The sequence below is a fragment of the Motacilla alba genome, chromosome 2 (genome assembly GCF_015832195.1).
Source record: "Motacilla alba alba isolate MOTALB_02 chromosome 2, Motacilla_alba_V1.0_pri, whole genome shotgun sequence".
In the NCBI taxonomy this organism is placed as follows: Eukaryota; Metazoa; Chordata; class Aves; order Passeriformes; family Motacillidae; genus Motacilla; species Motacilla alba.
In genome coordinates this window covers 1,943,986-1,965,330 of record NC_052017.1, presented here as the reverse complement: position 1 = coordinate 1,965,330, position 21,345 = coordinate 1,943,986, and the positions used below count along the sequence as shown (strand labels likewise).

Genomic DNA, 21,345 nt, shown 5'->3' with positions numbered 1-21,345 from the left:
ACATGAACAGGCGAGTGCCAGCCTGAGTCCAGGAGATTTGCCATGAATCAGCACCTTGGTGCTCACCAGGTGTTTTCCTGTGTTATTTACGGAGTATCACCCGCCACAAAGCAGGTTGCAATTAGTGAGGAGAGAGAACCGCAGAAGGTTTGGTTCGTATAATCACGCTGAACTTAATCAAAACTCCTGGCGGAGAGGTAGGGTTGGAGTTCCTATGGGAGCTAATATGGAACATTGCCCATGGCTCAGGTTTAGCTGGGAACACTCAAGTATGGAGGCCTGGAAGAGCTGTCCCATGGGTGCTGGCATGGAAAACACCAGTGCTTTCTAAAACACTGGGATTTCAGGTCGTGGTCTGACACCTGTAAAATGTCCTAGAAGAACTCAGAGTCAAGGAACAAGACTTAGAGTAAAAAGACCTCTGCAGGCCTGTGATCATAGGGATGTCTGCTCATTTTTTTACAAGGATTCTCACTTTAAAACAAATTCTCACTTTAAAGGAAAGCCCTCCTTTCCACTCTACACAGCTTCTCTCCAGCCCTCTTTTCCCCACTGCGTATCCCAGTAACTGCCACCAGCACTGCCCCATCCCTGGGGATATCTGGGATCATTTAGGCCCAGAGCTGGAGGAAACCACATTATTGCTTGTGGTCATCTCCATTGCAGACAATTTTGGTTTCTGGTGGTATTTCCCTTTCAAAAGTTGTGTTCCAACAGCTCTGCTGTGGTGTGAGGTGGGGTAACACCACTGGGAATTCACTTCAGGAGCTCTCAAGAAACCCTAGCCTGCCTGAGGACGTGTCCCAGCACAGCAACTGTGGTGGCTTTGGTACAGCCCGCTGCACAAATGTCCTCCTGGATATGTGCAAGACCTTCTGCTGAGGGGACAAGACCACATTAACCTGTTCTCTCTTATCTCAGAGAAGCTGTGGCATAATCTCTGTTAGAAAGGGCTTTGTGGTTCAGTTCTACAAATTGTTTCCCACAAATTGCATTCTTCTGGATTCATTGGATATTCTGGAGATGAAAAAAAAGGAATATCCCCCTTTTGGGATTATTCCACCTAGGGAAAAGATTGTGTAGAAGGCAGATTTTGTGCTTTCTTTTCCCCTACATGTTCTGTTCCAGGATTGTTTGAAGTAAAAACAGCTTCAGGGCATGATCCAAGTTTAATCAGGAGGCACCAGAGTTATATTGCCTCTAATTTTGTTTAAATATTTCCTGGGAAATTGAAGAGGGTTGAGAAGATGGGTTGTGAGAAAAGCTCTCCTGCTCTTCTCCTCCCTCAAGGCTGCAGAGAAGGGGAATGGACAATTGCACTCAAACTTCAGGTGCCCCACAGTCAGTGGAAGGGAACAGGCACAATTAGGACATTATTAACTGAGTTAATAACTCTAATTGTGGGATCACAGAATGATTTGGTTTGGAAGGGACCTTAAAAATCGCTCAGTTCCATCTACCCTGGAATGGTCAGGGACACCTTCTGCTAGCCCTGTCCAACCTGGCCTTGGACACTTCAAGGAATGGGGCATCCACAGCTTCTGGGGGTAGATATCCTCATAAGATGGGATGAAATCCCATCCTACACCTGCCTTGATGCATCCTCTATAAAAGAGATCTTGACAGCTGACTCCAAGACAGGTGTTTACATCTTGTGGGTGAATTTATATGGAGCTTTCACAGACCAGGCACATCCATCTAGAACTATCACAGCACAGGTATTACCATTTTGTGACATAAATCTCCCCTTATTTAGGTCTTTCGAGCCCCCTTAATCCCCTCCCACCATTCACCCTCTCAGGTAAGAAAACAACAACAGGAAAGGAGAAACTGAAACGTCCTTACTGTCCTTCCAGCTTCGTTGTTGTGCCTGTTCATGGCCGAGCGCGCGTCGGGCCTGTTCTCCCGCGCGTCCGCGAACTCCCGGGACACCATGCTCCCGAACTCCACGTCCTCGCTGCAGCCTCCCCACTTCCAGCCCTCGCCAGGAGAGCCCTTGTGGCGCGTGTCACACCCGCAGATGGTGGCCGAGCCCTCGGCGCAGGACCTGGTCACGGCGAAAGCCACGCCGGCCGAGGCGATGGCGTGGACGAAGGCCGACTCCCTGGTGGCTGTGAGAGAGAGAAGGCAGTGAGGGAGGGGCAGTGAAGGATGGATTTGGTCAGTTCTGTGAACATCTTCTCTGGAGGGCATGGCAGAAAGCCAGAGAATCCTCCTCTTCCCTGTGGTCTGGCTTGGACCTGCTCCAAAAGACATTTTCTTTTGCTAGGAAATGAGCTCCTGTGCAGACAGGACCAGGCTTGATTCAAGGCCACAGAGGTCAGCCAAAAAGTTCTGACTGGGGCCATCCTCAGGTCTTTGGATAGGGCCATGGCACCACAGACAGCTGTGCAAACCTGAATTTCAGGGGGCACATGGAATATTCTATGTGGTACTGTGCAGCCAGTGCACCTCATAGCCAGACCCTGAGCCATGGGCTTCACTTCAGAATTTGAGTATGTTCCCAAAAAAATGGAAAATGCAGGTTTACGCTTAACAACAGCCTCATGGTCCCACCACCAGGTAAAGCTCCCCTTCCTAGACAGGGAGAGGTGCTGGTGGCTGGAAGGTAGAAAAATGCCAGGATGGTCACATCCTCCATCCTCAGGGCGTGAACCAAACATTGTCCCCTCCCTCCATCCCTTGTTCCCCGGGGCTGTGCCTCTCGCTGGGTGACAGCACTCAAGGTGCACCTTGCACCTGCCCCAAGTTTTCCTCACTTGCCTAATCAAGGTCCCTGCCCAGGGGACTGGAAATGAGCTTTTCTTTTGTGCCCACTGCCTCAGGCTGGAGGGTGGGATCAGCCAGGAGATGTCATGGCTAAGGACTGAGGAGTTTAATCCTTGTGGAGAACTTCCCTCACAGCCTTCCATCCCAGGGAGAGCTGGGCAGGGAAGGGGAGCAGGGAATGCTTTCCTGAATGTCAGAGCTTTTTCCACGCTGTGCCAAAATGAAAACCAAACTTTTCAAACTGCTTTGCAAGTGGGGAGCACTCCAAGATATCAATTTTTATTTCCCTTTCTCCTCACAGCTTTGATTTCTTCACTCACAAGAAATGACCCCGCAGTTCAACACCACACCTCAGAAAACACCAGTGCTTTTTGGCTGCAGTAAAATGGGATTTTTACCATGAATTGGGCTGTTCTCAAACCCTTGGGGCAATTCTAAGCAGGCACAATTCTGATAACTGGCCTTCCTTAACCTCCTGTGTTATTCCCCACCCACCTTGTGCTTATAGACCAGTTATCCTTGAAATTGTGTTGTCCCTGACACTTTTCAGATGATTCCACTGGGACATTGAAATATTAATGGATCCACAAAGTCACAAGGTCACATTTTCAGTTGATGCAGCTTCACCAAAGCTTCTACTGAGCTTTGTATCACCTGACTGCTCAAAACCCACTCAAACCTTCCCTGCACCATATTTTGCTGATCTGAGCTTTCCCTGGGCATTTTGGCTTAATCTTTGCCTTCCAGATGCTTCCAGGCTTTACTGATGTGAAGAGAGTTTAATGCAGCAAGCCAAAAACTCAACATGTTTTTGGGGAGCAATCACAACTGTGGAGCAGTCCCAGCTGGATCTTAGGCTTAAGCAAGAGCTCAAGCTTTGCTTTGGGAAGGCTACCAAATACAACAATATGCAAATCCCATAATGTGCATGAACTTACAGGCTGAAGGGATGAGCAATGTCCTGGAACACGTTTGCCAGGGCATCTGGGGAGGTTATTAAGTCACCGAGGGCTACAACCAAAAAAAAAAAAAAGAAAAGGAAAATGCAGGAACCCTCAGGTCCCCAGTGTGATTTTGAAAAACCCTTGTTCAGCATCTGGCCAGCGTGGAGGATCTCAGCAGCCTGCAAATGATGACCATGCAGTTCTTGGTTGTGAAAGCTCAGCTTAGAGCACGAACAGGAGTTCACACAGGACTGGGGGCTCTGCATCTTGCGCTTGCCTAAGTCCAGGTAGGATCCAGAAACCAAATTTTGGGGGTGGAGCACATACGAGGTCTCCAATAACATTTCTGACCAGCCCTGGAGTCTCTGAAGAATGAAAGGCTTCTCACAAAAGCCAGGGAGGTGAGGTGGTGGGGTGGATGCCATTATAATCTGGTAGGGAGGTGGAAGGTGCAGTGTTTGGCCAGAGAAAGGCTGGCACACCTCCCACATCCTCCCAGTGTGGCCCACCTGATCTCGAAACCTTTCCATGAAATAACAGAATGGTAGGATTGGAAGGTCCTTAAAGGTCATGTGGTTCCAGCTTTCCCAGTTTTCCTGCTCAGGGCTGCTTTCACCCCATTCTCCCCCCAGTTTGGGATTGGGATTGGGATTGGCCTGACCCTTGTGCAGAACTGGATTTGTAAAGGGTTCTCAAAACCTGACTGAAAGCTCACACAGCCTTGCACATCTGTGTGCAAACTCTGAGATAAGGGGTGCTGGCTTGGGAAGGCCATGGAATAGAGACGACGTTGCTGAGAGAGAGACTGAGCTAGGAACAAGTTTCAAAAGATGGCCTTGCAAAAAGACCAGACATTTTGGAGAATTAGAACTGTGAAAGATGCATCGTAGCAAGACCAGGTGGGGTAGAATAATAGGTGATTATAGGTGATTTAAATAATAGGTGATTGGTGTTAGAAGTATTAGCAGCATTGCCTGGGAAAAGCTAATAGGCAGAAAACCATTTCTAATGTATTGTAACCAGGAAATAGGCTGGCTTCTGATAGAATGGCATTGAGTTTTACATCTCTTGTGTCTCACCCTTCATTGAGACTGATAATGGAATAAAACCTTTTGAAAGGCCTCTCAGCTGCCCTGTCTCTGTAGAGCTGGGATTTTCCAACACAGGACCTTGCACTTGGCCTTGTTGAGCTTCGTGAGGTTTGCACAGACCCACATCTCCAGCTCCCTCTGGATGCATCCCTTCCCTCCAGCATCTGACTGAACTACTCGGCCTGGTGTCACCTGGTGTCACTCCTGAGGGTGCCCTGGATCCCATTGCCTGTGTCACCAGCAAGCAGTGCCAGCCCCAACCCCCAAGGAACACCACTGCACCTCCTGGAGTGCCACCACACAGATAATTCCTGACCCACCAGGTGGTCCATCCATCAAATCCAGGTATCCCCAATTCAGAGACAAGGATGATGTGTTTCCCTAAAGCACGTTCCTTGGTTAGGTCAGCTCTCATCTTTTGGGAATCACCCTTTCCTCTGCCCAGGAGAGATCTGATCCAGGCCTGGGAAAGGAGCTGTAGGTGCTGAACTGATGTTTGCAAACCTCGGAGAGATCCCCTGTGCCTTGCCAAGCTCGGACCAAAAAGAAAATATCTACAGCCGTGGTGTTTGTGCAGGAAAACGTCTCCTGTGTGGGCATGAGAGGGGTGGCCTTGCCTTGGCTTGTGGATCCCAGCTTGGATTCAGCAGGAGGCATCAGCTCAGTGGTGTTTCCCTGTGCATTCCCCTCACTACAGGAAAGATAAGGAAGGGCTGGAGCCTGTCCAGGGAAGGAATGGAGCACCAGAAGAAGCTGAGGGATCTGGGAAAGGGGCTCAGCCTGGAAAAAGGAGGCTCAGGAGGGACCTTGTGGCTCTGCACAGCTCCTGACAGAAGGCGACAGCCGGGGGGAGGTCTGGCTGTGCTCCCAGGGAACAGGGACAGGAGGAGAGGAACGGCCTCAAGCTGTGTCAAGGACTGGATATTAGGGAAATTTGGATATTTGGGTTGGATATTAGGGAAAATTTCTTCACTGAAAGGATTGTCAGGCCCAGGGCAGTGATGGAGTCACCTGGAGGGATTTAAAGGATATGGCACTTGGGAACATGGGTTACCAGTGGACATGGGTTGCTGGGCTCTTGTTTGGGCTCAGTGACCTTGTTGGTCTTTTCCAGCCTTAAGGATTCTACAATCCAATGATTCTGTCCAGGTGCAGAGCTCACCAAACCTCAGGGATCTTCAGGCATCACAGCCTGGAGAATTCCCGTGTTTGCCAGGACTTGGGACACAGCCGAACACGCAATTCCAGCAGCTCTTCGGCTGTAGACACCGAACCCTAAATCTCAAGTCCATCACCTAAACTCTCCACAGTTTTCAGCCGCTGTTGAAAGCCAGGAGGGCATTGATGGGATTTGCCTTAAGAAGCACCAATTACAGCGGGCTCTGCTCTTCCCAGAAAGCGCTCGGTGCCTTTTACAGCCTGGGTTGGACTCAATCACTCCCCTGCTTTTGAAATGCAGCCACCACTTAAGAGCGCACAACAGGAAGCAAATCGCCTTGTATCTGATGGTAACTACCTGGGGAATGCAGGCAGGCAGGGCAAAGGAGCTCACATCTGGCCCCGGGGCACTGAGGTGAGGAGTTTTGTCTCTTGAGAAAGTCGCAGCCGGTCTCTTAATGACTCCACGAAATTAGGGCACTGGGTTTAACATCTCCTACCCCCTAAAGTTAAGGCAGCGGGTTCAATATTGACGCAGATGGAGCCGTGCCATCGTGTGAGTCACGTCCTGCCACCTCCCCAAGCCATGGGACATGTCCCTGCCTTCACCGAGCATCCCCGACCCTGCCGGGCTCCCCAGAACCTCCCCGGCTTGCAGCCGGAGGCGGTGTGGCTGCAGGAATGGAGAAGGAGCGCATGGAGATGGAGATAAGCAGAAGGAAAGCATGCACTTGTAATGGAAATGAGGGGTTATTAAGGTGCCATATAAAAATGCAAGAGATTTGGCGAAGATAGCAGGAAAGCGCCGCGTATTTGTCAGGTGGCCTCGTTCCTCTCTGGGTGGTTCTGGTAGCAGGAGGCAGCAGCTGGTTAGGGCTTGAAGAGAGCTTCTGGAAAGTCACCTGGCAGGAGGAGGTTAGCAGGGATCAGTGTCTCACGGGGATGTTGTCTTCAGAGCATTTTAAATGCTTTCTTTTGGTCACCAAAGCTCTGGCTTCAGCTCGTTTAATTCCTGCCCTCTCCTGAGTTTCCCTGCAGGGCCCAGAGACTTGGGTATCTGCTGCTTCTCCACCATTCCCTCTCCATTCTGGGGGGACTCCATAGCAGTGAAAAAGTGACTTACAGAGGGCCTTAGGGGTGTCCCCTAACGCAGAGGTCTCCAAGTCCTGGAAAAGTCCCTTCTGGAAAAGGTTTGCTAAGAAGCCCAGACTGGAATCTGAGAAACAGAATGTCCCCCAGATATCGTGTGCAGAACCTCTCTGACCACTTGTCCCAGCACCAAACCCATCCTGAGATGCAAAAACACTTGGCTGAGTAGTTTAATTTTGATAATCCAGAGGCCTGAGGATGATGTGACCTAAGATTTTCTTTCCTGCTGTGACAGGGCTGTTTTATGTGACTTTGGGCAAATCCTTTAGTCGCTCTGTGCTTCTGCTCCCTTATCTGTACACCCGAGGACAATCCTGCTTATCTCCCCAGGAGCCTGCAATGCTAAATTCAGTGATGTCTTCAGAATTGTAGGCAGAAGGGATTGGAGCCCAGCAGAGGGTTCTCAGATTGTGGGATGAGGAAGGCAAATGAATAACTGCGTAAGTATCCCGGCTGTCCCATATGCGGAAACTGCTCTCGTGTGTTCTTCTGCCCAGACAGTGACTTATTTTCCCTGAGTCTTTCCCTGAATGATGAAATTATTAACCCCAGGTCAGGGAGGTATCTCAGATGTGTGGCAAGATGGACTGTGGTGATGCAGTAGGATGAATAGAATGGTTTATTTTGCTCTGAAAATCCCTTTTTATCACACCTACACTGCAACACTGAGCCCTGCCATCCCCATTCCTGAAATCCTAAACCTTTCCTTTTTGAAACAGAGTCCCAGGAGTGAAGCACTGACTTAGTGTCTTTTTTGGGCTGGATAATGTATAAGCGACATGGAAAAGAACAGAAATGTCCCAGACAATGAAGGAAAGAATTCCCAGTCATGTCTGCTCTTGAAGAGAGGATCCTGCTCCTGTTCCATGGTTAGAAAGACATTGGAAATGTGTGGCTGTGAGCCCCGAATTTCTGACACCACAGACCTCTGGAGTGCCCTTGGGAGAGACATTTTGCTAGAAATGGAGTGAAACAGGAAATGCTTTATCTGTTTAGCAGGACTGTGGGGAGGAGTCGTGCTGGCTCCTCTGAGCTTCATTTTTCAAAGCTAAAAGTCTACCAAAAGTACCTCTAGCTCCAGCTTCTTGAGACACCCATCTCTGAGGGGTGGAAGGTGCCAAGGCTTCCCAACATTTTACTGGTAGGGCAGACTCCCTAGGTACACGAGGGAGTGTGAGAAAGGGTTTCAATTCCCTCCTTGGCTCCAGGGGATATAAACCCACAGCTGTCAGTTAAGATTTGCACAACAGTTGACACTACACTGAGTCTGGATTAAAAGGGAGAAAACCCGACCAAACAAACTAAATAAACCCTAGGAACTAAGAAACTGGAAATAAAGCTGGGAACAGCCTGGTGTTTCTGGTGTTTGGAGCAGCACAACACAGCCTTTTACACTGGGGGCTCATCCTAGCTCAGTGTTCCCTGGTTCCTGTGGTCCTTCCTGCACCTTTGGCATCCCGGGCATTGGAAGGTCTTGCCCAAAGGAAAATGAAGAATTTGTGAGGAATTTGTGAAGAGTTTTGGAAGCCCAGCCTTAGACTGAGGTGGGGTGAAACACAAACCCTGAGAGCAACCCCTGAGGGAGCTGGGGGTGCTCAGCCTGGAGAAAAGGAGACTCAGGGCTGCCCTCATCACTCTCTGCAGCTCCTGAAAGGTGCCTGTGCTCAGCTGGGGCTGGGCTCTGTCTCCAGGCAGCGCTGACACAACCAGAGCACACAGCCTCGAGCTGCACCAAGGCAAATACAGGCTGGAGAGCAGGGAAAAGCTTTTCCCAGGAAGAGTGATAAAGTTCTGGAATGGCTGCCCGGGGAGGTGGTGGAGTCCCCATCCCTGGGTGTGTTTAACACAGCCTGGATGTGGCACTGGGTGCCAGGGCTGAGTTGAGCTGTTGGGGCTGGGTTGGACTCGATGATCTTGAAGGTCTCTTCCAACCTGGCCATTCTGGGAATTCTGTGACTCTGTGAATTTGGGTTTTGACTGCAGTACGAAGATCACCACCCAGCTGCTCTCAGCACACTGTGCTCTCTTTGAATCCGCCCAGAAACATCTCCGTGAAGATAAACCAGAAGGCTTTGAATGAAAGCTCACACTGCATCACTTTGGATGAAAAAGAAGAATCCCAGAAAAGATTAATGCAGAACGAGCCTGCTTGGTTGTTGAGGAGCTGGTGGCCCCTGGGAGAAGGAGTTTCTTTAGGCTCTGACAGCCTTGCAGGCACAGCTGCTTTCTGAACAGCAGGAGTGAAACCCAAAGGGACTGGTGAGTCAGAGCTCCCAGGATTTGCAAAAGCACATGGAGGCATCACTGCTGGCTTATACCAACACAAATGGCATTGCCTGCTGGCCCTGAAATCCATGTGCAGGAGGAGCAGTGCAGCCCAGCCTGTCCCAGATTCCAGCAGAGGATACTCCAGCCCCTCAGCACAGCTGGGCTCTGCTAAACTTGCTGACCAGCAGACCCCTGAAAGCCAAAAACTGAGAGTTCAGGATATGGGGATGGTGTCCCTCACCTCACAATGCTTTTTGGGAGCTTGGAAGAAAGCTGGGGAGAGACTTCTCAGTAAAGCCTGCTGAACTAAAACAGGGGTAATGGTTTTAAACTAAAAAGATGTGGATCCAGACATAAAGAAATAATTTTTTATGATGAGGGTGGTGAAGAACTGGAACAGGTTGTCCAAAGAGGTGGTGGATGCCCCGTCCCTGGAAGCAGCCAAGGTGAAATTAGGTGGAGAGGTCAGTGAGCTGATTTGTTGGAAAGGTGTCCCTGCTCACAGCAGGGGAGTTGGACCAGATGAAATTTAAAAGTCTCTTCCAACCTAAACCATCCTAAGAAATGAAGAAATGAAGGTTCACATTTTCACAGGACATATTTCTCCCCAGGGAAAGGAGTGTAGGTGAGGGAAAAGAAAAAAAAAATGTTAAAAGCCTTCTTTTTTTTTTCTTTTTTTTTTTTTTTTTTTGTTATAATGATCACTAAGCAGGAAATCATTTGCCAATCAGAACTATTAAATATTGGCCCAGCACCAGGGGAAGGCAGAGAACAGGGAACTCCTTGGCACAGGCTGGCTGACAAATCCATCCACAGGCTGTGCCCAAGTGCTGGAGGGCAACAAGCTCTGTTCCCATCACAGGGGAGGAGGAGGAAGAGGAGGAGGATCACAGGGGTGTCACAGCTGCTGGGACCCTGACAGTGCTCAAGGGGAAAACACTTGGAACGTTGGAAACCAAATATTGGCTCTGGCAGCCTCGGAGGCAGCTGAGCTTCAGCTACCCCACATTCCTCTGGATTGTAGCAAGAGAGGATCCCATCTCAGATAAAGCAACCAAAAGGTTTTACATCAGTCTGGCTCAGCCTCCAGCTTCCCTCAGCTTCCCTCTGGAGAGGTCCCTGTTTCCAGAGTTCCCATTTCCCTTGACCCATCCTCACCATCTGCAGCACCTCAGACCTGGCACCACCCCAATTACCCCTTTACTCCTTAAAAAGGTGCTCCTTGTCCCACACTTGCTGCTTGCTTTCCACCCGTTAGGATGGAAGCTGTGGCCGTGGATGTGCTCAGCATGAGGACTCTAAAAGGAGTCAGGATTCCTGGTGGGAGGGAGAGGCATTCCACAGAGCACATTCCCAAATTCTGCAGCGTGAGCAGTGCTCATCTTGGTTGTGTTGGAAAACACTTCCCTGAGTGAAAGCTTAAGGAAGAGCTCCTGAGATTCTGGGATCTTTAAAGCTTTTGTTTCTTTCCTTGGTGTCACTCCCAAGCCTAAACCACCAAGTGCCCTGACCCTGATTTTCTGCTCGACCACAGCAGCACAGGCCAGGGAGCCCTTGTGGTTTCCCTGAGGAGCCTCCAGAGGCTTTGGGAAGATCAGAGCCTGGTGACTGCACAAAGGGCCTCTCTGGACACGGGTGACTCCAAAACTCTGCCTCAGTTTCCCCATCTGCAAAGCAATGGGCAGAAAGCTCATCTTACCCTCCCCAGCCTGAGCTTTGGGCACCTTTCCAGCCTGCAGCATTCCACAGGGGAGGAGAAAAGGACAGGAGTGTTCTCCTCAGCCAGTGCTGCATGATGCCTTCGTACCCCATGAGTGATGCCGGTGCTGGGATCACTCTTTATCCATGGAGCCTTCCAGGAGAAACCCAGCACCTCGAGCTGCCTCTGGGCTGAGTTGTGGTCACCTCATTGCAAAGGGGTGGGACTGGAGGACCTTTAAATGTCCCTTCCAAACCAAACTATTCCATTATTCTATGACACGGAGACTTTCTAACCAGCACCTCATCTGGTCACAGGTCTTGGCAGCAGCTCAGGATGTTCCAGAGCAGCTCTGCATTGCACTAAGATGTAAATAAATCCCCATGAATCTTATCCTGAAGACCTTGATAACTCGGTTTGAACAGGAGCAGAGCCTAAATGGCTGCCTGGGATCCCTTGGATGCAGAAGGATCACTAATTGCATTCCTCAAAGATCTCTTTGTGAGACTGCAATCAGAGGATTATAGAATTGCAGAATGGTTTGGATGGGAAGGAACCTTAAGATTGTCTCTTTCCAACCGCTCGTAGATGCCTTCCACGAGCCCAGGTTACTCAGAGCCCCATCCAGCCCGGCCCTGACCATTTCCAGGGATGGTAATCCACAGCTCCAGTCTCCATGCAGCTCTCCAGACTGGCCTGAATGATCTGGAGTCATTCCCCAAGCTCCTGCTGCCATTGCCTTGTGTCACATCCCCTCCTCTTCCGCAGCATTCCCACGTGGGTTTATCTCCAAACCTAGGGAAGCCCACTCTGCCAGAACAGCAGTCCTTGGTGGCTGCAGGTACCTGAGGCTTTCCCTGGAATGGGATGAGGGTGGCTCCAGGAGCAGCTCTGGGAGAATTGCAGCACCCACAGCACAGCAAGTGATGCCAACCAGGAGCTGTCCCACAGCTCTGTGTGACACCACAGCCCGTTCCCTTCTTCACAGAGAGCCCTGTCAGCTCTGTGCCCAGCTGGTTCTGCACAGTTTCTCATCAAAATCCAGCTCCAGGGTTTGCCTGGCTTTTTTAACCACTTAAAAATCAGGCCCCTTAATGCAAAGATTTATGCAAATGCATAATAACAAGAAGTTAACCACACTTTTGCATATCTTAAAGGAAAGGTTAGGTTTGGGTCCCATCTGTGTTTTGGACAGAGTTCTGATTGAGTTCTTGTTTCCTCTGAACCAGCTGTGCTAGTGTCAACACATCCCTGGGAAGATGAAAGGCCCTAAAAAGACATTTGATCAGATTAGCTGTGATTCAGCTCATTGGAGGGAAATTATTAAATGGGCAATTCCTGCCAGGGAACATGAAGGCGATACAGATAAGAGGGAACGCTGGGTTGAAGGAGGTTGGATTAGCGCAGCTTGTAAAATCCTGAAGGCCAAGTTTCCCCAAAACATCTGAATGATGGGGGGTCTTTTCTCATTCTTTTTCTTTTCACTTTCTCCCTGTTGGTTGCTCATGGCTCTCGTTGCACAACAGAGCTGAAACCTCCAGCATGGTGCTCAAACCTCCAAACCTTTCTCGCACTTCCAAAACTTTTTTTGCACCTCCAAACCTTTCAGGCTGTACCTGGAACAGGTAGAGCCAGCTCGCCTGACGCCAGGGCAGCCTGCAAGCCTTGTGTCCTGGGAGCAGGGCCAGTGCTCCCTGCTGCCCTCCGAGCCCAGGGTGGCTCCGAGGCTGGAATGCTCTCGTTAATTAGCGACTGTCAAAACAACCCCAGGTGATCTCGCAGGTAAACCAGACCCCCGAGATAGGCAAATCAGCAGGACGGTCTGGTATCAGTAACCCGAGTCTGATACCTGCAAAGCAAACACCCCCTTATCTCTCTCCCTATCGCCCTATCTCTCTGCTGATCTAATCATCACCGTGTATGTCTCCCTACCTGCCCCGCTTAATGCTTTATCTGTCTTTCTGTTGGCTTGGCCATGTGTGAAACACCCTGATCCCCCCCTCCCTCCATCCCACGAATGCCTTCTCCTGAATATTCCATCGTCCTGGAGCAGCACGGTCCTCTCGGTCCGCCCCGAATTACCTCTGGTCTCCCCAACATCCCTGGGAGGCTCCGGACAAAAGGAAGCTGTGTGTCAATCTGGGGTGATTAGCAGGGATACAGGGCGCTCATTGTGGCAGGGCAGGGTCCTTAATGAAAGGGGAAGTAGGAAAAGGAGCGGGGAAGGACTGGGGTGAAATTCCTTCCAGGTTAAAGAATCATTGGGGTCCCCCCTGGCTTCGGAAAAAAAGGAAAACAAGGCATGAAAAAGAAGGCAAGCCCCAAAAACCGCTATGCAAAACAGCCCCAACAACGGTCAGTAGGATACAGGGAAGGAAAAAAAAATAAAAAAAATAAAAAAAGAGAATATAATTGTATTCTGTTATCAGAAGCAACATGGTTGAACAAAAGGATCGCCTTCGCCCACCTGAGAATGGAATGCGAGGCTGCATTTCGCTGCTCTGATCGTATTTGACAGCCCCCCTCGAGACTGCCTGGTTGGTATGGCAAATCGTCCTTATTACCTGCTGGGGTGAATGAATCCCCCTTTGTGCTGGCACTGTCACGCCGCATTAGGTTGACAATGGCCCGAGATATTTTATATGAAATTTGCCCTCACTTGTGATTAGCCAGCACCAACTAAGTCATAGCAACCTAGAACTATGCATTGGCCGGGCCCCGTTGTCGGCCGAAAGGGAAATCCCTATTCAAATGGTTTAATAAAACAATCTAAAGGGCGTGTGAATCGTGAAAAGCATTTTCACTTTTCTCTTTAGCTTAATCTCATGGTCGCTGGGATATTGTGCTCCGAGCAGACCCCAGCAGGGTGTGGGCTAAGGTCCCCCATCAACTTCTTTTACAGCCTCCTTTTCTGCGAGTTAATGATATACCGGTGTGATTGCCTCCCGCAGCAAGAAGAAACACGCATTTGATGAAAAGGATGGACCTCCTAACACATCCTAAATGGCAACAATTTCTCATCCAAAGGTCACAGGTCATAACCTGGATTTTGAATCACCACCCAGATCTTTTTCAAAGCCCTGCTAAAGCCGGGGGATTCGGCGAGGCCGTTTTACACACACACGCACACACACAGACACGGCGTTATCTCCAGAGGTTCCTGCTCTGCTTGAGACCTGAGCTTAGTGCTCGGAAACAATTGGATTTTCCCCTGGTTTGGGGCTGCAGTTTGCTGCTTTTCACATCCTCTCAGCCCCGGGGAGAGGTGGGCAATGCAGAGATGTGCAGCCCCTGAGGGTCACCCGGAGCTCAGCAGCACCTGGGGTACAAGCAACGCCCTTGCTTGAAACACCAGCTGCCCATTCACCCCAAACCTGTCACACTCCCAGCCCCAAACATCACCTCCAGCAGGGCTTTGAGGACTCAAAACACTCCCCACCTGCTTGAAGGTGTGGAGAAGCTCCCCCAGTGCTGACCCCTCCATAGATGAGATCTCCCATGCACGGGTGAGATGCAGCCACGGAGGTTTGGAGTGGGGTGAGGTGGGAGGAGGCAGAAGGAGGCACACAGAGTTCCCCTTCTGCATTTGTGCTCCACTTCCTCTCTGGGGCTGGGAGGAAGCAGGGTCCCTGCAAGGCTGGATCTCAGCATTTACCTAAGCAGAGGAAAGCTCTGCCTCTGCAAGACAGGGCTGGAAATCCCCAGGATAACAAGCTCCCTCATGAACCTCCCACAGCCCAGTCCCCGAGCACAAACCAAAGGTGAAGGGGAAAGCAGCACAGGAACCTGTTCAGTTTTCACCACTTTTCAGTTTTCCCCTCTTGATTCCCCTCACAAAGCCTTAAGCCAGGTGGGGCGTTCATCTCCCGGTTGAACATCAAGATTCTCCTTGGAGGTTTTCCCACTGGAGCTCAGCAGGAAGAGTGGGGCTGCGCAGGCTCTTGTGAGGGACCCTTTTGGCTTCCAAAATCCACGTTCACCTCTCCTAAAAGGTGTTCACATGAGCTGTGGTGTGTTTCCACTACAGCTCCCCACATAATTGCAAGCTATCTGGGGCAAGGAATGGTTCTGTTATTAAGTGCTTGTACACTATTTAGCACAATGGGGCCCTGATCTCTGCTTGGGGCCTCAGAGTCTACTGTAATACAAATAATTAACCATAATAGAGCTGGGAAAATATCTTAATAAAACCATGGAATCAATTTGAGGCAATTAAGCAATTTTTCGGCTTGCAGAAATTTTTGCTTTACAGGCTCCATTTGGAGAAGGGAGGGGGTCTGGGTGCTGGAGGAGCTGCTCACTTCCCTGCAGCAGGCTTGGGCAATCTGATTTTTTTGGGGGTGGTTTTTTTTTTGGTTTTTGTTTTTTTTCTGTGGGTTTCAGTTTCACCCAGTTGGGGAAACAGAAAAATTTGGTGTAGCTCCCACAGCTTAAAAGCCACTTTTTATAAATAGCTCGTGAGAGGAAGCACGGTTTGGAGGCTGGATCTGTGGTCCTTAAGGGAGAAGGGGCTCAGTCCTACAAAACACAGCTTTCAAACAGCTCCTCTGCCCCAGCTGCCCACCTGTGAGATGGAGAGCCATTATCTTCCCACTTTCTAATCCCAAACACTCGAGGACAATGCTGGGGAATTTCAGATCTATTTGGACACCGAGGAATAAGGAAATTGCAAAGCCCCAGACGCAGGCTGGATGATTTACAAGCAATTTTAAGTCAGCAGATAAGCTGTGGATGACAGATATTCTGATTATAGTTGGAGCTCTTGCATAAATCTCAAGCAGAAAAGGGAGCTAAATATATTGAACACTTGTCTGAAATTTCTCCCTCACTGGGGGAGTGCATGTGAGGACACTGCTGAAGGAGCTCAGCTCCGAAAGATGGGAAAACCAAAAAATCCCCAACCAAAGCAGGAACCTCAAAAACTGAGCTACAGCTCCCTTTCCAGAAGGAAACAGCTCCACCTGCCATGAACACATCTGCTGGCCAGGTGGATAAAGACTCAGAACTTTGTCATGCATAGATTTTTATGGCCCTTGGCAGGAGCACTTATCACAGAACCACAGAACCACAGAGGGGTTTGGGTTGGAAGGGACCTCAAAGGTCAGGTTTCAACCCCTCTGCCAGGGCAGGGACATCTTCCACTGTTCCAGGTTGCTCCAAGACCCATCCAACCCAGCCTTGGGCACTGCCAGGGATCCAGGGGCAGCCACAGCTTCTTTGGGCACCCTCTCCACCCTCCCAGCCAAGAATTCCTTCCCAAAATCCCACCTAACCCTCTCCACCTTAGAACCATCCCCCCTGTCCTATCTTTCACCCTGACCAACAGCCGTGTTCTGAGACATTCCCTCAAATCTTTCAATTCTGAGAAGACAATCAAAATAATCAGAACAGAAAAAGTGGAAAAAACCAAATTTCCTCCTTACATTGCTGTGCATTGCCAGCATGGCTGAGAAAAGTCTACGAGCTGGTGATCAGCCTGATCAGCCTGATATGGAGAAATGAGTCCTAGAGGGTAAAAACGGAAGAGAATTATCCTGACCACAAGTTCAAAGTAGACTTCACCCTCTACTGCATCATGTCCTAATAATGTTTAATTTCAGCCACCATGAGGAGCCAGCCTGCCATCGTGTTGGGCTGAAAATGTCACTGGTTGGGTTTGGGAAGCTGAGCAAAACACAGAAAGTGAATACATGGCATGGGGACCTCCTGGGAATCTGGACTCTGTCACACCTTGAATAAGACATAATCATAAGACTTTGTGCTCTTGGTGAATATTAGAGCACAGGAATGTGATTTGTGGATGTTCTCCATTGGCTTCACTGTCAAATCATAGACAGATGCTAAATAATAATAATAATAATAATAATAATAATAATAATAATAACAGCACTAAAATGGCCAGAACTTATATCTGCTTGTGATTTAAAACAGTGAAGCTCTCACCTTGCCCTCAGCAATATGAATGGGCTATTTGACCTCAAAAAAAACCCCCCAAAAAATCAAATAACCTGCTGTAGAAGCAGAGGATACCAAACACCTCCAGATAATTTTCTTAACCAGTCATCATTTGTATTCACAAGACAAGCCAATTTCATCCATCTGATGCTTCCCTTATTTTATCTAGGTTTCCTAAGCTCAAATAATGACCACCTCTAATTAGAGAGAGAGAGATGCCTTGTGCCACTCTCTGGTCAGCCCTCATGTCCAGGAATCCTCTCTCCTCTGGAGATGATCTCTTCCAGCCTGATCTGCACATGGATTTTGCCCTCCCAGGCAAGGAAAGCACTGGGGACCCAGACTGGGAATAACCTCTGGGTTGGGATTGGGGTGTCTCTGAAGGGACCAGGGCAGTGGGAGAAGGGGAAGAGCAGGGAGGTGCTCTGGGGTTTGATTCAGCTTCAATCTCTGCCTCTGGGCTCACCCATTTTAAGCTAAATAATAACAGATCTCTTGATGAACCCTTCCCTTGCTCAGGCTATGTGTCATTTCAGTATATTTTCTTCTTTTCTTTCACATTGTGAGTTTTTTTCAGAGCTTTGCCAATCTGATTACAAGAAAACTCACAATTCCAGCTGTGGCTTCTCATTCTTGCTGCTGACAATTCACCAGATGCTTGCTTGCTCTTATATCAACCCTGCCTTCATATTTGAGGGCTGGACATGATTTTATTCCTGATTTGACTGATTTTATTCCTGATTTGACATCTGATGTTCTGTTTCAGGTTCTTGAGGAGCATCCACAACCCCCAGCTCTGGGTGTGTGCTCTCCAGGGTTGGTGGGAACAACTCATGGCTCCTTATCCATGACATGAACTTGGAGGGGAGGTGATGACCTGTTCTGCCCACACTGATTTCGGTGACTTTCGTGGGAGGGAAAGGCACTTGCCAAGCTGCTGGAGGAACCCAGCACCTTAAGGATTTCCTGCCAGCGCACATTGCTTTCATCCCTGCCTATCTTAGAGCAACAAAATCAAAGCTCCGCATCCCGCGGTCCCTTGGGATGGGAATTGCTGAAGATTCCTCTCTTGCTGTTAAATGTGAGCTCCCTTGGTGGCAACACTGCTGCTGCCCTGTGTAATGAGTGGGGGGTAGATGACATGTGAAGTGCAAAAAAACTGGGGGGAAAAAAACCCAAACTGAACAGCCTTTGGAAATGTCTATGCAAATCAGTTACTGAATAAATCGAGTCGAGTAAAAATATATATTTTGGCCATCAGCAGAAAAACACGTGGCCTGATTCTCCTCTTGGCCTGGTGTAATTTATATCTAATTCAGTGGAAGCGGCAGTAAAGTTAAGCCAGTGTAATTGGGGGTGCATCTTGCTGTTAAAATACTCTTTTTTCCTAGAAAAACTTTGTTTATGATACACTTTTGACTTTGCACTAATATCTGGATAGACTGGCAGGCTCAGCCAGCACTTTAAAATCACAGATCCCAGACTTGGACCTCGCACCCTCCTGCCCAAAGGCAGGATCCACTGTGCCTGAGCCATCCTGACAGATGTTTGTCTAACCTGTTCTCCAAAACCTCCCAGGTCGGGGCTCCCACCCCGTCCCGGGGCGATCTCTGCTCACGCTTTGCTGCCCTCACCGTTACTCTGCTCCTCCCAAACTCTGCCCCTGCCACGGGCTGGACGTGGAGGAGAACTTGTCCAATTAACCTGGGCAGGCCAAGGAGGGGGTGGGAGTGAAGGGAAAGGGAGGATGGAGATGTGGAGTTGTGTAACAGAGCTCAGCTCCCTGCGCTCTGTGAGTTATTCCTGCGTAAGCAAGGGAGCCCTTAATTTCTAATTCCACTGGGAACCTCGCCTTTCTCCGGGCCTTTTTTGAATGTGCTCCCTCTCCACGCTCCTCATGCTAATTTCCCTTCCCTCTCAGCATCTCTCAATGTGCCCTCGGAGGGAGAGGCTGCTGTAACACGCGCAGTCCCTGCCTGAATCATCCCTTTGCTTCTGCATGACTAACACCCCTGCTATTTGTCTAACTATTTCCATTGATGTACATTTAATATGTAAAAAGTTAATTAAAGCCTTATTCATAAAAAAAATATCTGGGCCAATTTAATATTTTTTTTATAAATACCTCAAGGTAATATTTCAATTAGGGGCTAAATACCAGAAAACACTGTCAGATTCACCCCCCCTCCACCACCTCCCCATCTCTAATCAAAGCACCAGGTTTTGATATTATAAAGGAAAAGCCACTAAAACCACAACAATTTAGAGGAATTCACTCTGCAGGTGCAGAGATCAATCCTGAGAGAAGCTGAGAACATCCAGCTCTCGTGGAAGTCACTCTGAAGAGAAGCCAGAGCTCCTTCCCAAGTGGATCTGTGCTCATGTTGGGCTTGGAGAACCTTTCTGATCAGTTTGGTCCAGCAAGCTTTAATCATGCAAATGGCTCACGTCTTCTGTGCAGCTCCAGACATGCCAGGTAAAGGTTTGCAGCACTGAAATTGGGATTTGTCCTGGCCCAACAAAGCTGCTGATGGTTCCAGGCTGGAAAATGCATCCCAACAACCAGATGCTTCTCCCTGGTCATCTGGGAGGAGTGGAAATTCTGGAGCTTGTGAATGACATGTTCCAAGCAGTCTGGTCAGTGGGCAATATCATCCAGGAGCTCAGTGGATGTAGTGGTACTTCATGGAATCCCAGAATGATGGCATGGTTTGGGCTGGAGAGGAGCTGGAAGATCACCCAGTGCCACCCCTGCCACGGCAGGGACACCTTCCACTATCCCAGGGTGCTCCAAGCCCTGTCCAGCCTGGCCTTGGGCACTGCCAGGGATCCAGGGGCAGCCACAGCTTTGCTGGGCACCCTGTGCCAGGGCCTGCCCACCCTCACAGGGAAGAATTTTTTCCCCAAAATCCCACCTAACCCTCTTCAAAGCCATTGCTGTTTAACCTGTGAATGTCCCACCCCCTAGGTGACCCTAGAACAGATGGCAAAGCCACCTACAGGATGTGAATTCTACCAAAGTCAGGAAGAAGTTCTTTCCCCAGAGGGTGGTAAGGCCCTGGAATAAGTTGTCCAGGAGAATTTGGGAAGGCCCCATCCCTGGAAGAATCCAAGGCCAGGTTGGACAGGGCTTGGAGCATGCTGGGATAGTGGAAGGTGTCCCTGCCCATGGCAGGGAGTTGGAACTGGATGATCTTTGAGGTGCCTTCCAACCCAAACCATTCCAGGAGTCTGATGCTGGGAAATCTCAAAATCTGCTACACCAAAAAGGAGCCCAGTGAAAATGCCATGTGCCACACGGAAGGAGCAGTCCCCAAACTCTCCAGCAAAGGGCGAGTCATGAGATTCACTCTGAAGATCTCCAGGCCCATTTAACCCAAGTCTTCACTTCAGGAATTTTTATGGGGCCATTCCAAAAGCTCCTCCATCTGTGCCTTCAGACAGGGATAGTGGAGTACCTGGGGCAGTTGCTGGTAGGTGATTTCCTCCACGGAGCCTTGCAGGGCACACGTAGGAGCTGTCAGAAATGCTAATAATGGGAGCGCAACTGGAAATCTTAAAGAGGGGATTAGAACAGATGAGTCCTCACTCAGCTCTCCAGAACAACAGCAGAGATAAATCTGGCTGCTCCTTTGGAGGGTGTTAAAGGAGGATTTCCTGGGAGGTGGATCCCCTCAGTGGGGTATTATTGTATGGGCTGTGGGGCGGGAAGGAATGGATTAAGCAACTGGCAATGGGATGTGGGGCCTTTGCCCGTGCTGACAATGGATCTGAGCTGGGGAGGTGGAGAGCTGTCAGTGGGTGTAGGAAATCAGGGGTGGTTCCTGGCTTTTTCCTGGAGGCCACACTGCTGCTCAGGAGATGAGAATTACTCCTCAGATGTTCAGCCATGGCCCTGCTGGACCTCCTGGTGTGGAGAGGCAGAAGTTGGGTCACCCACACACTGCTCAATCCAGCAGAACAATGCCAGTGCTGATAAGAAATGTTATATCCTCTCCATAAACCACTCCTAGGTCTCACCTTCCTCTTGACTTTCTTGAAGATCCACAATGTTTTTGTGCTGTTTCTTGGCTACACTGGGAATTTTGGGATGTTGTCCTTCCAATCTCCATGTTTGTTCTATTGTGGATAACAGTGCTTTGGGCATCACCACCGGCCTTGGTGCTAATTTCGGGGATTGGTGGAAACCCACACAGAGTTCAGGAACTGAGAGCTCAGCTGAGCAAAGCAGAGAGAGATTTTGGTGAGGAACTGCAGGGATTCTTTGAATTTCAGGGCCTGTGTTTGCTCTTATTTTAATGCTGAGTGCAAC

At 49.5% G+C, this 21,345-nt stretch overlaps 1 protein-coding gene across 2 annotated transcripts in view; it reads right to left on the bottom strand.

Moving 5' to 3' along the window:
- The window catches only part of WNT3A (Wnt family member 3A), a 93,985-nt gene that overhangs the window by 6,267 nt on the left and 66,373 nt on the right, over positions 1 to 21,345 (bottom strand). For both annotated transcript variants that reach the window (XM_038129647.1, XM_038129646.1), the window contains exon 3: positions 1,846 to 2,111. In XM_038129647.1, coding sequence (XP_037985575.1) covers positions 1,846 to 2,111 — 266 coding nt within the window. The remainder of the gene's footprint in view (positions 1 to 1,845; positions 2,112 to 21,345) is intronic.